General features: G+C 50.4%; 1 protein-coding gene across 1 annotated transcript in view; it reads right to left on the bottom strand.

The window, feature by feature from the left end:
* Positions 1–2,800: 2,800 nt before the first annotated feature.
* Positions 2,801–11,851, bottom strand: part of MLLT1 (MLLT1 super elongation complex subunit) — a 29,765-nt gene continuing 20,714 nt past the window's right edge. Inside the window, exons 7-12 of the mRNA XM_062509957.1 lie at positions 8,998–9,085; positions 8,161–8,272; positions 6,937–7,036; positions 6,711–6,782; positions 5,308–5,379; positions 2,801–4,571 (exon numbers count right to left, since the gene is read on the bottom strand). Coding sequence (XP_062365941.1) covers positions 4,443–4,571; positions 5,308–5,379; positions 6,711–6,782; positions 6,937–7,036; positions 8,161–8,272; positions 8,998–9,085 — 573 coding nt within the window. The 3' untranslated portion in view covers positions 2,801–4,442. The remainder of the gene's footprint in view (positions 4,572–5,307; positions 5,380–6,710; positions 6,783–6,936; positions 7,037–8,160; positions 8,273–8,997; positions 9,086–11,851) is intronic.

Here is an 11,851-nt window from a genome sequence, read left to right as displayed (position 1 = left end):
CTGGGCTCAGGGTGGCTTAAACCCAAAACTGTCTCTGCTTTGGGTCGGTGGAAGGGTGGGAATGCTGAGCTGCCTGCAGTTGCTGTGTCCCGATGTGTGCAGAGCAATGTGTAATAAACTCCTCCATTTCTGTCTCTTAACTCTCCTTCGTTCCTGGGATGGAGCAGGGCCCGGCCCGGGGCTGGGGTGGGCTTGCCTGGGGCAGGGAGAGCTGCAGCTGAGCCGTGCTGGGCAGGGCCAGGGCTCGCTCCTTGTGACAGGTCTGGCACGGCCTGGGAACAGTGGGGGGCCCCCTCAAATCCCACGGAGCTGCCCCAGGCAAAGCCTGCTCCAAGGGCAGGGACCTCTCACCTGAACAGACAAAGCTCTGATGGATTCAGGGACACTGGAGCCACCCCATGCTAAAAGTAATTCCCTTTTCCTTGCATTTCCCTCCCAGGCCCAATGGTGTTACCTGTGCCATGAGGGGAGGTTTTGGGAAAGCCACAGTGCTGTACCTGGAGAAACAACACAACTGAAAAACACTTCCAAGATTTACTTTTCCATCTTACTTTATTTCACTTTTTCTAGAAAATTCCTCCATAGTTCCACAAATTTAACAAAAAGTTTAAAATTCAGGACAAACAATCCTGTAACGTATTACAAACATGAGTTTTTTTGTAGTTTTTTTCTTTTTAGTCTTGCAAAGTCTTGGCTCAGCTGCATTTCTTCCAGCTGAGTGAAGAACTTTCTCCCAACACAACTTTTAAAATCCTCAGGTGCTGAGGTATTTAATACCTCGGCTCTAGGCAGAAATACAATTAAAAATTCTCTAGAAGTTGAAGTACTTACATTTTTCTTTAGGAGTGCAAACTCATCTTGTCAGTTTTTGATGGCTATTCCACGCCCCAGGAAAGCAACACCAATTTGGGTCCTTTGAGCACTAATTAACCTGTTCCAGGTGCACCAGGGGTGTCACAGCATCACCAGAGCACCTGGGCGAGCAGGGAGGAGCCTCAGGCGAGCAGAGCCGGCCCCAGCACATCCCCCACGGAAAACTGCGGAACCGGAGCCGCTCTGGCCTCTGCTCCTGGAGAGGCCCCTCCGGGAAGGACGTTTAAACCTCTCTCACCATCAAACACGGTCCAAGATCTGACAAAAAAACTGCTTCTGGATTGTTGCATCATTTGCTTGGCTCGTTCTGATGCTCCCATCGCACCCCACGATCCCACGGGTGGCAGAGTCATTGCACTTCCATGGACTCGGCCTGACCTCAGCCAGCCTTGCTCCCTCCGTGGCCCAAACGCCTCAGCCGGGCTTTGCCGCCAGCCAAGCCTTTCTTTCCTCTCTTTTTTTAAAACTTTTCTAATACTACATGTCAGTAATCAAAGCCTCAAGGCTTAACACGTCGCAGACCAGGACTCAGGAAACCGCTCCCGCCCCTCCTTGCCCTCTGATCCCACGGCCAAGGATAGAGCAGAGTCCTGATCCCACCTCGAACACGATTCCAACTCAGCTACTCGGGAAGCCCTCGGGCTGCCCAGCACCTGTCTGTGCCAGCAGCACCACCACGAAGGACACGGAAAAGAAACAGAGTCCTGTCCGTTCTCCTTGGAAAAACCATTATGGCTACAAGTCAATTTGGAATTCTTTTTTTTTTTTCTTCCTTTTTTTTAACAATGCAAGCTACTACACATCCTCGAGGACCTGAAGCAATGCCCACAGCAGCATTGCCTCCTCCTTCCTAGAGTACAATAATCCATCCATGCTCTCAAGAGTGACACAAGAACAAACACTTTATCCACAAAAACCTGTACACAGCATGTTCAGAACAGCGTTCAGCCAGCCTAGAGGGAATCTACACAGGGAACTCCAAGGGGACACAAGATGAGGCCCAAATGTGACCATTCTGTGTTTGCAGAGTCACCCCTCCCGTGCTCCCCGACGCTACCACATACCCCAAAAAACATCAACTCTGTAGAACAACTAAGTACTTGCAAAAACCTTTTAGTAACAAATCAGCATGTGCACACAATGGAGAGGAACTATTGCTGGGGAACAATCCTACTTCGGGTTTTCAGGGGGATTATAAACAGTCTAAAAAAATCCATGTGTAAAATACTTTTTATAAAAACCAAACAAAATCCCTATCAATGCGCAGCAGACTTCACCAACAAAGTCACTTCCAGGACAGGATGATGCCACGGTCACGGTGCTTCCAGCCAGGCTCAGGAACAGCCTCCCAGGTGTGCTCTGGGACTGGCTGGGAGCTGTGACCACGGGTGGTGACAGGAGCAGGGGCAGGAGCAGGAGGGGTGGCACCTCCAGCCCCCCCGAGGGGCAGCTCTGGAGGCTGTGACAGTCCGGAAGTGCTGGGACCGGAGCTGTGGGAGGAGTGACCTGGGCAGAGAAGGCGGTGAAGGCCTCGGCAGAGCTGGGCCTCAGCCCGGCCCCCAGTGCTCTGGGGATGGGGCAGTGTCACCAACCCCACCCCAGAGTGGGCACAGAGCTGCTCGCCCTGGCACAGCCCCACGGAGACACGAGGAGCTCGCACAACCCACCCACAGTTGTGACCATCAGGCTCCGCCGTGGGTGTCCTGCTGCCACCTCCTCTCCTCTGCCCCCTGCCCTCCACCTCCTCTGGCCTTTCTATTACCAGCCCTGGCATCGTCCAGCAAGAAAGAAAACAGCTGAGATCACTGGCGTGACAGGGTTCGCACCTGGCATGAGCTTGAACTTCCATATACATATATATATATATATATATATATATATATATATATATATACACACACACACACAACACATGAAAGGTGGTACAAGGACAAAATTAACGGGAATCGGGTCAACATGACCCAACTCAAACAAGCTTATCATCATATTGCCACTTCAGTTGATTAGTTGCAACATTTCCATGATAAAGAAAGGGGGAACCCAAAACAAGGGACAGCAAACCTAGAGCGATGCAACCCTCCCAGAGCAGAGGGGCTCCCCAGCACCGCTGCTCCCACAGCGCCTGTGCCCCAAGCACATTTGGCAAAAGCTACCCACAGCCCTCAGAACAAGGAGCAATTCCTGGGAAAACACTGAATTTAGGGACCAGGAGTGTAACGCAGCTTTGAGGAAGGCGCTGGGCTTTCCCCATGCCCACCTGGACAACACTTGGAGGTCAATACTAGTTTAACTAGAAATCTGGGGAAGGAAGGGGCTGCATTAGTGTTTCTGGCTCCTGCCTGTTCCTGCACAGGCAGCGGGGAGGGAGAGGGAGCAGGGAACAAACCCAACTCCACTTCGTGTTTCACATCAGCGTCTCCCAGGCGTGTCCGAAGATTTCAGTTCTCCCTTGTTTTGGTTTTCCCAAAGTACAGCCACTACTATAGGGGCCACTGTAAGGAGATTCCTCTTTGAGAACACAGAACAAAACCAATCACATGTTTTGGCAAAGTTATCAAACACTGACAAATGGAAAGACAACGGGTGAGCCCCTTCTGGAGCATGGGATGCCTGGAGGTTGCTGTCCAGCTTCCTTACACTACAAATTGTCCACAAGAGGCATTGAACAAATGAGTCAAATCTTATTAAGCGCCTTCCCCTGCCAGAGCCATAAAAAAACAACAGAAAAACACACCCTTAAGATCATAAGACCCAACTAGGCCCTTCTTATACATACAGTACATACATATATATATAATATATATATATATAAAATATACAGCTTACAGTTTTGGAGTCCTATTACAGTTAAAGCAGACTGAAAGGAGTGGGACTTTGTTTAGGAGCTCAGATCAACAAACAAGATATCTCCAAACCCCAAGAGGAGACAGTAGGTTCCAGAAGCCTCCTCACCAAGCACAGAGTGTCCCTGCAGGGAGCTGAGGGTCCTGTCCCCACCAGGAGCCAGGTCACTGAACTGGTGGGTGATCCCAGCTGGAATGCAGCCCCTCTCCTCTGCAGCAGATCAGCAAGACCCCAGGGAGCCTCCTGTGTCCCCAGTGTCCCGGCCAGCTCTGCCAAAGCCACTGTCACCCACAGGGCACGGGGCAGAGCGGGAGGGCTCTGGTTCCAGTGCTCTGCACAGGCTGGTCCTGAGCTCCGGGGGAAGGGAACAGCATCCACGCTTCTTCAGAAAGCTCAGAGATGCCTGGAAAATGTGCTCTTGAAACACAGTTGCTCAAAGGGAAACCGCAAAGGTCGAGCTGTGCAGCCTAAGTGCAGCACGCCTGCTCTGCTGGGGGCCTGGCCCACGAAGCTTGGGGGGACAGACTCAGCAAGGCGGGCGCTGGTTTGAAGCCTACAAGAAAAGTGCAGCTGGCTGAGCATTCCTAGAGCATGGCTGTTCTCTAAGGCAGTGCTTCTTCGGGTGAGGCAGGAGGATAAGAAGGCCTAGTTCCGTGGGGTGGTTTCCTGGTACCAATGGAGGGTATCTCTGGTTGAAGAGCAGAGCCAGCTTCCCAGGCCCAGCGTCATGTGGCCACGGCCTCCAGGTAGCTCTGCAGCTTGCGGACGGTCGTCTCATCCAGGGAGAAGAGGTCAAAGTCAAAGGTTGTGTTGGTGACGTTGAAATGCCCGGTTTCCTCAATGAGATTCACGATCTGGACACAGAGGGATGGACATGAGCACAACACAGAGGGCAGCAGGTACACAGAGCCCACCCAGGCTTTCCCACCCCCTGGAGGGGCTCACAACAGGAACAGAATTCTCTCCTGAAAAAAAGCAAACTAGCTCCTCCTGCCTGCCTGACTAGCTCAGTCTGGAGAGTGATGTGGGCAGGTTTCCTTTTAATCATAAAATAACAGAATATCCTGAAGGTAGAGGGGACCCTCAGGGATCATCAGTGCAGCCCCTGTCCCTGCCCAGACACCCCAACAATCCCACCCTGAGCATCCCTGAGAGCGGTGTCCAAACGCTCCTGGAGCTCTGGCAGCCTTGGGGCCGGGACCATTCCCTGGGGAGCCTGGGCAGTGCCCAGCACCCTCGGGGGAAAGAAGAACCTTTCCCTGAGCTCCAGCCCAAGCCCTGACACAGCTCCAGCCCTTGCTGGGCTCCTGTCCCTGTGGCAGAGCAGAGCTCAGCCCCTGCCTCTCTGTCTTCCCTCTGCAGGAAGCTGTCAGTCCAACCAGGAGATCCCAACTTTGGGATTGCTACCAGGATGGCAGAGAGAAGATGCCCACACCACACTCTTGTACCATTTCCAACAAAAGCATCGCATGCACAGCTGATTTTGTTTTTTCTCTGTGTTTTTGCCCACAAAGCAGAAGCTCTGTTGCAGGGCCTGGCTGAGCCCCTGGACACAGAGATCCCCGGGGACAGCAGGGACAGGGTCTGTACCTGCTGGAGCACGTTGCGCTCCCGTAGTGCCATGAGCCGCCTGTGGAGCTCCACCAGCTCATCCGTGTAGGCCTGGAACACAAACAGGGACACATGCAGGGTCTGAAGGCTACCAGAGGACTTCCACAGTGAGGAGCAGAAGAACTTGAGGCCCTTTCAGACATTCCAAATTTTTCCCTACTTTTTTACCGCCTCTTCCTCCTTCTCAAGTACTGGGGGACCAAAGACTTCCCTTAAATACAAGTGCTCTGAAGGCAATTTTTTTTTTTAAATTTAGTAACACTCACACCTGTAACCAGCTCCAAGAACTGGGCAGAACCTTCAACGAACTTAGTGAGGTGAAGTGTATCTTGGTATCCCTCAGTGTGAGCTCCTCATCAGTGGGTTCTCCTAATTAACTCCAAATTACCTGAAAGCATCATGTGCATCAGTGACCAAAACCCCAGCAATCTGCTGAGCAATGATGTGCATTTAGGTAAGGAAAAATTCCTGGAGTGCACTGTATTCCCAGGTAGTTTTACCTAAACCACAACAGGAAATGAAGGATTGTTCACAGGATCAATATATTCATTGTTCTTAGGAAAGAGCAATTTGTTTTTTTCTTAATTTTAGTTTTTTTTAGGCACCAACAACAGGTCTGTATCAGCAAATCTGATTCACAGAACCAGTGAATCACAGAATGGACACTTCTCTGCCCTCCTTGGAGGCAAGGAATGAGGGAATTTCATTGAACAAACAAAGATTCTAACTAAACCTGCAAAGCAGAGCATCAAGTAATCTTTAATTTCTAAAATCAAAGCCAGATGAAACTGCCTTTAAATGAAGTGCCCCAGCACTGCAGCAGTGACCAGGCCATTGGTTCAGACAAAGGGCAAACAAATACAACAATTTCAGCATTTTTCCTATGAACACCACCTGGGGCTCCAGCTATTTAATGTACACAATTTCTGCAGTGTCACTCTCCAAAGTCTGTCTTTTTAACATCTGGCTTTTGTTAGATTCAAGCTCTTACCCTGCTGAGACAGAACAATGAACAGGCTGGGCTTATTCAGGTGGTTGTGTGCACAGTAAGGCCCAGCTGTTCTCCTCAATCACAGAATCCTGGAATGGTTTGGGTGGGAAGGACCTCAAAGCCCATCCAGTGCCACCCCTGCCATGGCAGGGACACCTCCCACTGTCCCAGGCTGCTCCAAGCCCCAGTGTCCAACCTGGCCTTGGGCACTGCCAGGGATCCAGGGGCAGCCACAGCTGCTCTGGGCACCCTGTGCCAGGGCCTGCCCACCCTCCCAGGGAACAATTCCTTCCCAATATCCCATCCAGTCCTGCCCTCTGGCAGTGGGAAACCATTCCCTGTGTCCTGGCACTCCAGGCCCTCATGAAAGATTCCTCTCCACAGGACACACCTTGTCATATGTTCCCTTCTTCAGGATCTTCTCTGGCTTGTTACAAGACTCTGGGCTTTTCCTTCCAGATGCCTGAGGGAAAATAAACCAACACAAGCAAAATTAGCTCAGGAAACACGAGGGTGTCACCTGTCTGCCGAGTTCAGAAGTAGGTGCAAGTGAGAATTTCCAAGGCAGGGAGCAGGGGAGGTGGGTAGCAGAGCTGTGGGAAGATGGGATTTCATACCTTGTTGTTTGCCGGGGGCAGCTTCTGCCCAGGAGGTGGCTCCCGGCTGGGCGGGCACGAGTCGGCGCTGTTGTCACTGTCACTGTCACTGAGGCTCAGTCTGGAAAACCACCAGCAGAGAATGAGCATCACCAGCAGCAGCAAACTCATCAGCTGCCAGCTGAGCCACACAGAGCTCAGTGAAATTCTCTTCTTTATCACTGACTACTGCATTAGCTGGGGGAATGAGTGACTGGAGGTTCCAGGAATCCCTTTTTTCCCAGCTGATGTCACCTTGCACCTTTAGTGACACATCACAGATAGCAGTTCAACTCTGGTAAACACAAGTCCCCTAGAACAACTGAGCACCATTTCATTTCACAAACAGCATCTGTTCAGGAATTCCTCCCAATGTCACAAAGTACCTGCACGAGAGGCTCACTGACACCTTCACAGGCAAAAAATGCATTTAGTGTTGCTGCTGGTGTAACCTCCAAGATTTCCTGTTTACTCTCATTCTCCTTTGGCCCTACAGATACGGCAGGTATCCTACCTGTGGTGAACTAAACTGGTTATCCCCTAAAGGTCTACAAAAATACCCTTCAAAGTCTCTTCATTCTTGTTTGGTTGATGATGACAAATGCAATAATGGACATTTATTTGTTTGTTTGTTTGTTTTGGTAACCACCAGCAGCATTTCCAATGGGCAGCTGCTCCCTGGTCCAAGCATTCACTGAGACTCCAGGTTTGGGCTGTAACAATATTTCCTGAGGGAAGAAGGATGAATTTCAACCCTTTCCAGGGCCTGGAGCAGGAAACAGCTGTCACTGAGTCCAGAGGAGTGGAGCAGCCAACACAGGGTGGGTAGAGTGTGACTCCTGAGCACTGTCAGTCCCAGGCAGCCAGAGCAGCCCACTCTGCCTGTCCCGCACACATCCCTCACTTCTGCAGATCAAAGGTGTCACACTCCAGCAGCTCTACAGAGATCTGAGGGTCACAATTAGGTGACTGAGGGGGCTCAGTCACTGACACCTGCCAGCTCAGCTCAGCACCTCCCAGTGCCTTCCCCTCTTTGTGCTCCTCAGCCAACCCTGCCAGCAGCAGCTCTGGGTCCCCAGCCTGTGCTAAGTGACCCCACACAGAGCCCTTGCTTTTGATTCCTCCCTCCCAATGGAGAGGGCCCCAAAATCCCAAAAGCAGAGGGCAGAGAGCCACCCAACACGCGTGTTCCGGATTTGTTACCACCTGGAATCCCGGCTGACGGGGTTGGCTTTGACTGCTGCCTCCTCTCCCGAGGAGCTGTCGTCATCATCCGACTCCTCCGACTGCAGATCCTCCACCATGGAGCGCAGGGGGCCTGGGGCACATGGCAGAAGGGAATTCAGCACCAGGACACAGCTCCACCCAACCCCAGCATCCAAACTGAGACACACCCTGACTCGCGGTGAGATGTGACTGGGAAAGGACACCCTGTCCCAGGCTCAGGGCTAAAGCAGAGCTGACAAACTTTATAACTCCCTGCCCTCCCAAATCCTCCCCCTCCCTTCCCAAATGAGAACAAAAGGACACATTTTTCATGTGTGTGAGGCTGATTTAAATGTCACTGGAGACAGGAGCAGCACAGCATTTGCTGCACTTGGAACATTTACTGTTGCCAGTTTCCCTCTCTGGGTTATCAGTGGAGGGATGTGAGAAAGGAGCTGTTACACACTGGCAAAGTGATGAATGGCACATTTATAATTTTTAATAAAACATAGATGAGATTGGAGGAGAACTGTTCTGGTGATTCTACAGATCAGGAAGCAGCAACACATTTATAAACTGAGGCAGAAACCAAAGCCAAAAGGGAAAGAACCAAATCCAGAGGGATTCCTTGCTCATAAATTAGCTGCCAAGAGAAGAAAAATTCTTGTTCACGATGTTATAACATTATTGCCTTTTCTTGCTGAAGCATCACAGCTCCAACACATGGCTGCATGCAAGAAACTATATTATTATAGTGCTGGAAAAGCAAACTTAATTCTCTTGAGCTTTTTAAGGTTACACAAGGAAGGTTTTAACAAACTATTTCTTGCAACACACCTTGACTGTGGTTCTGAGATGGTTCGAAATCAGAGTCAGAGCTGGAGTCGGAGCTGGAGCTGGAGTTGGAAGGGCTGGACTGGACAGACTTAACCCCCCATAAAAGGGAAACAAAAGAAAGAGAATCTTAATCTTTCTAATCCAGAAAAACCATAGCACAAAGCACTATGAGGCAGGAGCATGTCAGCACTCTACAGCATCACCCATAACCAAATACAGTTCTTGGGGTAACAGAAAAACAAAATGCAAGGTGCATAAAACCAACATTTATGGAAGTCTGCACTCCTGGGAGCAACATCAAGGGCTCCCATCAAATCCCTTCACACCATGAGGTTCAAACTCCACAGATGATGATATGGAGCATCAGAAAAACATTTCAATGAAAACCCTTACTTTGAAGTGTGTCAGATGACCAGCACAGAACCACAGCTACCTAAACCTTCTTAAAAAGTGTATTTATTGTAGCCATCGAGGTTCCCTTGAACCTCAGACTTATCACTGACCATGGAATCACAGGCATGGAGTGGTTTGGGTTGGAAAGGACCTTAAAGATGATTTAACCCAAACCACTGTCCCAGGCTGCTTCAAGCCCCAGCATCCAACCTGGCCTTGGACACTGCCAGGGATCCAGGGACAGCCACAGCTGCTCTGGGCACCCTGTGCCAGGGCCTGCCCACCCTCCCAGGGAGCAATTCCTTCCCAATATCCCATCCAGCCCTGCCCTCTGGCAGTGGGAAACCATTCCCTGTGTCCTAGCCCTCCATCCCTTATAAACAATTTTTCTTTCCAGCAGGCTCCTTCAGGCCACTGGAATGCCACAATGAGGTCACTTCAACACTTCTCCAATGAACAATCCCAGTTCTCTACCCCTTTCCTCATAGACATGGAGAGGTCTATTCCAACTAGCTTACATTACTCCAAAATTAATCCTAAATTAATATTATTATATCCTAAACTCAGTTGTTTCTACACCAGTTTGAGTGACCCACTGTACTGGCTCCACTTAACTGTGAAAACATAAGACACCACCTCAGCCCTTGTGACCCCAACTCCTGTGTCAGCACTTGGCAGAAAGAGCAGGAGTATCCCGTACAGTAAGAGTGAGTGAAGAGTAAATGAACTACTAGTAATAGAAGCATCCAGGAAGCAAATTTGGATGAGATTGGGAAATTTTAATCGTAAATGTGATACTGAGCAGCAATCCCCTGCAGTAGCCTTCGGAACCGCCAGAGGGCAGAATAGATCACAGCAACTGCCTCTGCCCCCAAACTGCTCCTAAAATCCCCTGAAAACGGGGTTTTTGGGTACTCCGGTGGGTTCTAGCTTAAAGATGCTCAGAGTACTGTAATACTTTGCCTTTTTAGAAGCAATTCCCTGGAAACCAGCATTTCAGTTTCACTGTTTCGTTCTTAGGAATCCACTTACTACTACTGCTGCCGAATCGGATGCTGGAAAAATCACACAAACCCACTGATAAATAATTTGACTCAGGAAGGGTTAATACTATAAAAACCTTGAGACAGGCACAAAGAGGCACGCTGGCAGCTTTGGCAATTGAGAAGTGAACGTGGCAGCAGAATTTTTTCCTCCAATATCACCCTTTATAATTGCTCACACAACCCCTTCTGTCTGTGCCCATTGCCCACCTTGTCCCCAGCTCAGAGCACCGAGTGCCACATCCAGACCTTCCTTGGACACCTCCAGGGATGGGGACTCCAAACCTCCCTGGGCAGCTCCTTTTGGTTCCTGATCACCCTTCCCATGGAGAAGTTCTTCCTGGTGTCCAACCTGGCTCTCCCCTGGCCCAGCCCGAGGCTGTTCCCTCTCCTCCTGTCCCTGTTCCCTGGAGCAGATCCCAAATCCCCCCCCCCGGCTGTCCCCTCCTGTCAGGGAGTTGTGCAGAGCCACAAGGGCCCCCCTGAGCCTCCTCTTCTCCAGGCTGAGCCCCTTCCCCAGCTTTGCTCCCTTCCCTGGACATGCTCCACCCCCTCAATATCCTTCTTGTCCTGAGGGGTCCAGAACTGGACACAGCACAATCCTTGCCCTGGTCCTGCTGGCCACACCATCACCCAAGGATTGGCAAGAATTTCATTATTTCATTTTAAGAAGGGGGGAAAAGCATAAAAAATGGCATTACAATCCTTGAGAAGGGTTCAGGAGCAAAGGAGAGTAATTTAACAATTCCAGTATCAGGTTTATTGGCACATTGCAGCAGCCCTAGGTGTTTAGGGAAATTGCAACATGGAAATAGAGAGCAGAGTTGTCTGGAGGAGCTGTGGCTGCCCCTGGATCCCTGGCAGTGTCCAAAGCCAGGCTGGATGGGGCTTGGAGCAGCCTGGGACAGTGAAGGTGTCCCTGCCTTCAGGGGCAGGGGGTAGAACTTCCAACTCAACCCTTCTGGGATTTTATGAGTATTTTCAAGCTAACAGAGCACAGCTCTTGCATCTGACCCACAGCTCCAATCATACATCCCTCATTGCTGGTAATCTGCAGGTCTTCCCTTAAAATGACTTAACAGGAGCTAAGCAGAAGTTGTTGGAGATAATCCATCTCTCCTTTTGCCATTAACACCATCAGCTCTTTGAGCAGAGGAGGATGCAGATGGACACGCTCCGTGTGCTCAGGGACTGTCACTGGGATGTGACCAAAGCAACACCGACAATGGCAAAAAGCAACACTGCTCCCATTCCTGCCTCTGCCTTTTGTCAGCACTGGGGCAACCAAGCATGAGGCCAGTTCAGGGAACTGGGCTTGATGGGGGAAGGAAAAGAAAAGGTTAAAAAAAAAAAGATAAATAAGGGCAAAGTAATTTCCAACAGGAGCTGAAATAGCAGGAGAAACTCCTTCATCCGTG

The sequence above is a fragment of the Cinclus cinclus genome, chromosome 28, assembly GCF_963662255.1.
Source record: "Cinclus cinclus chromosome 28, bCinCin1.1, whole genome shotgun sequence".
Lineage (NCBI taxonomy): Eukaryota > Metazoa > Chordata > Aves > Passeriformes > Cinclidae > Cinclus > Cinclus cinclus.
Note: the sequence above shows the minus strand (reverse complement) of the source record. Positions and strands in the feature narration are given on the sequence as shown.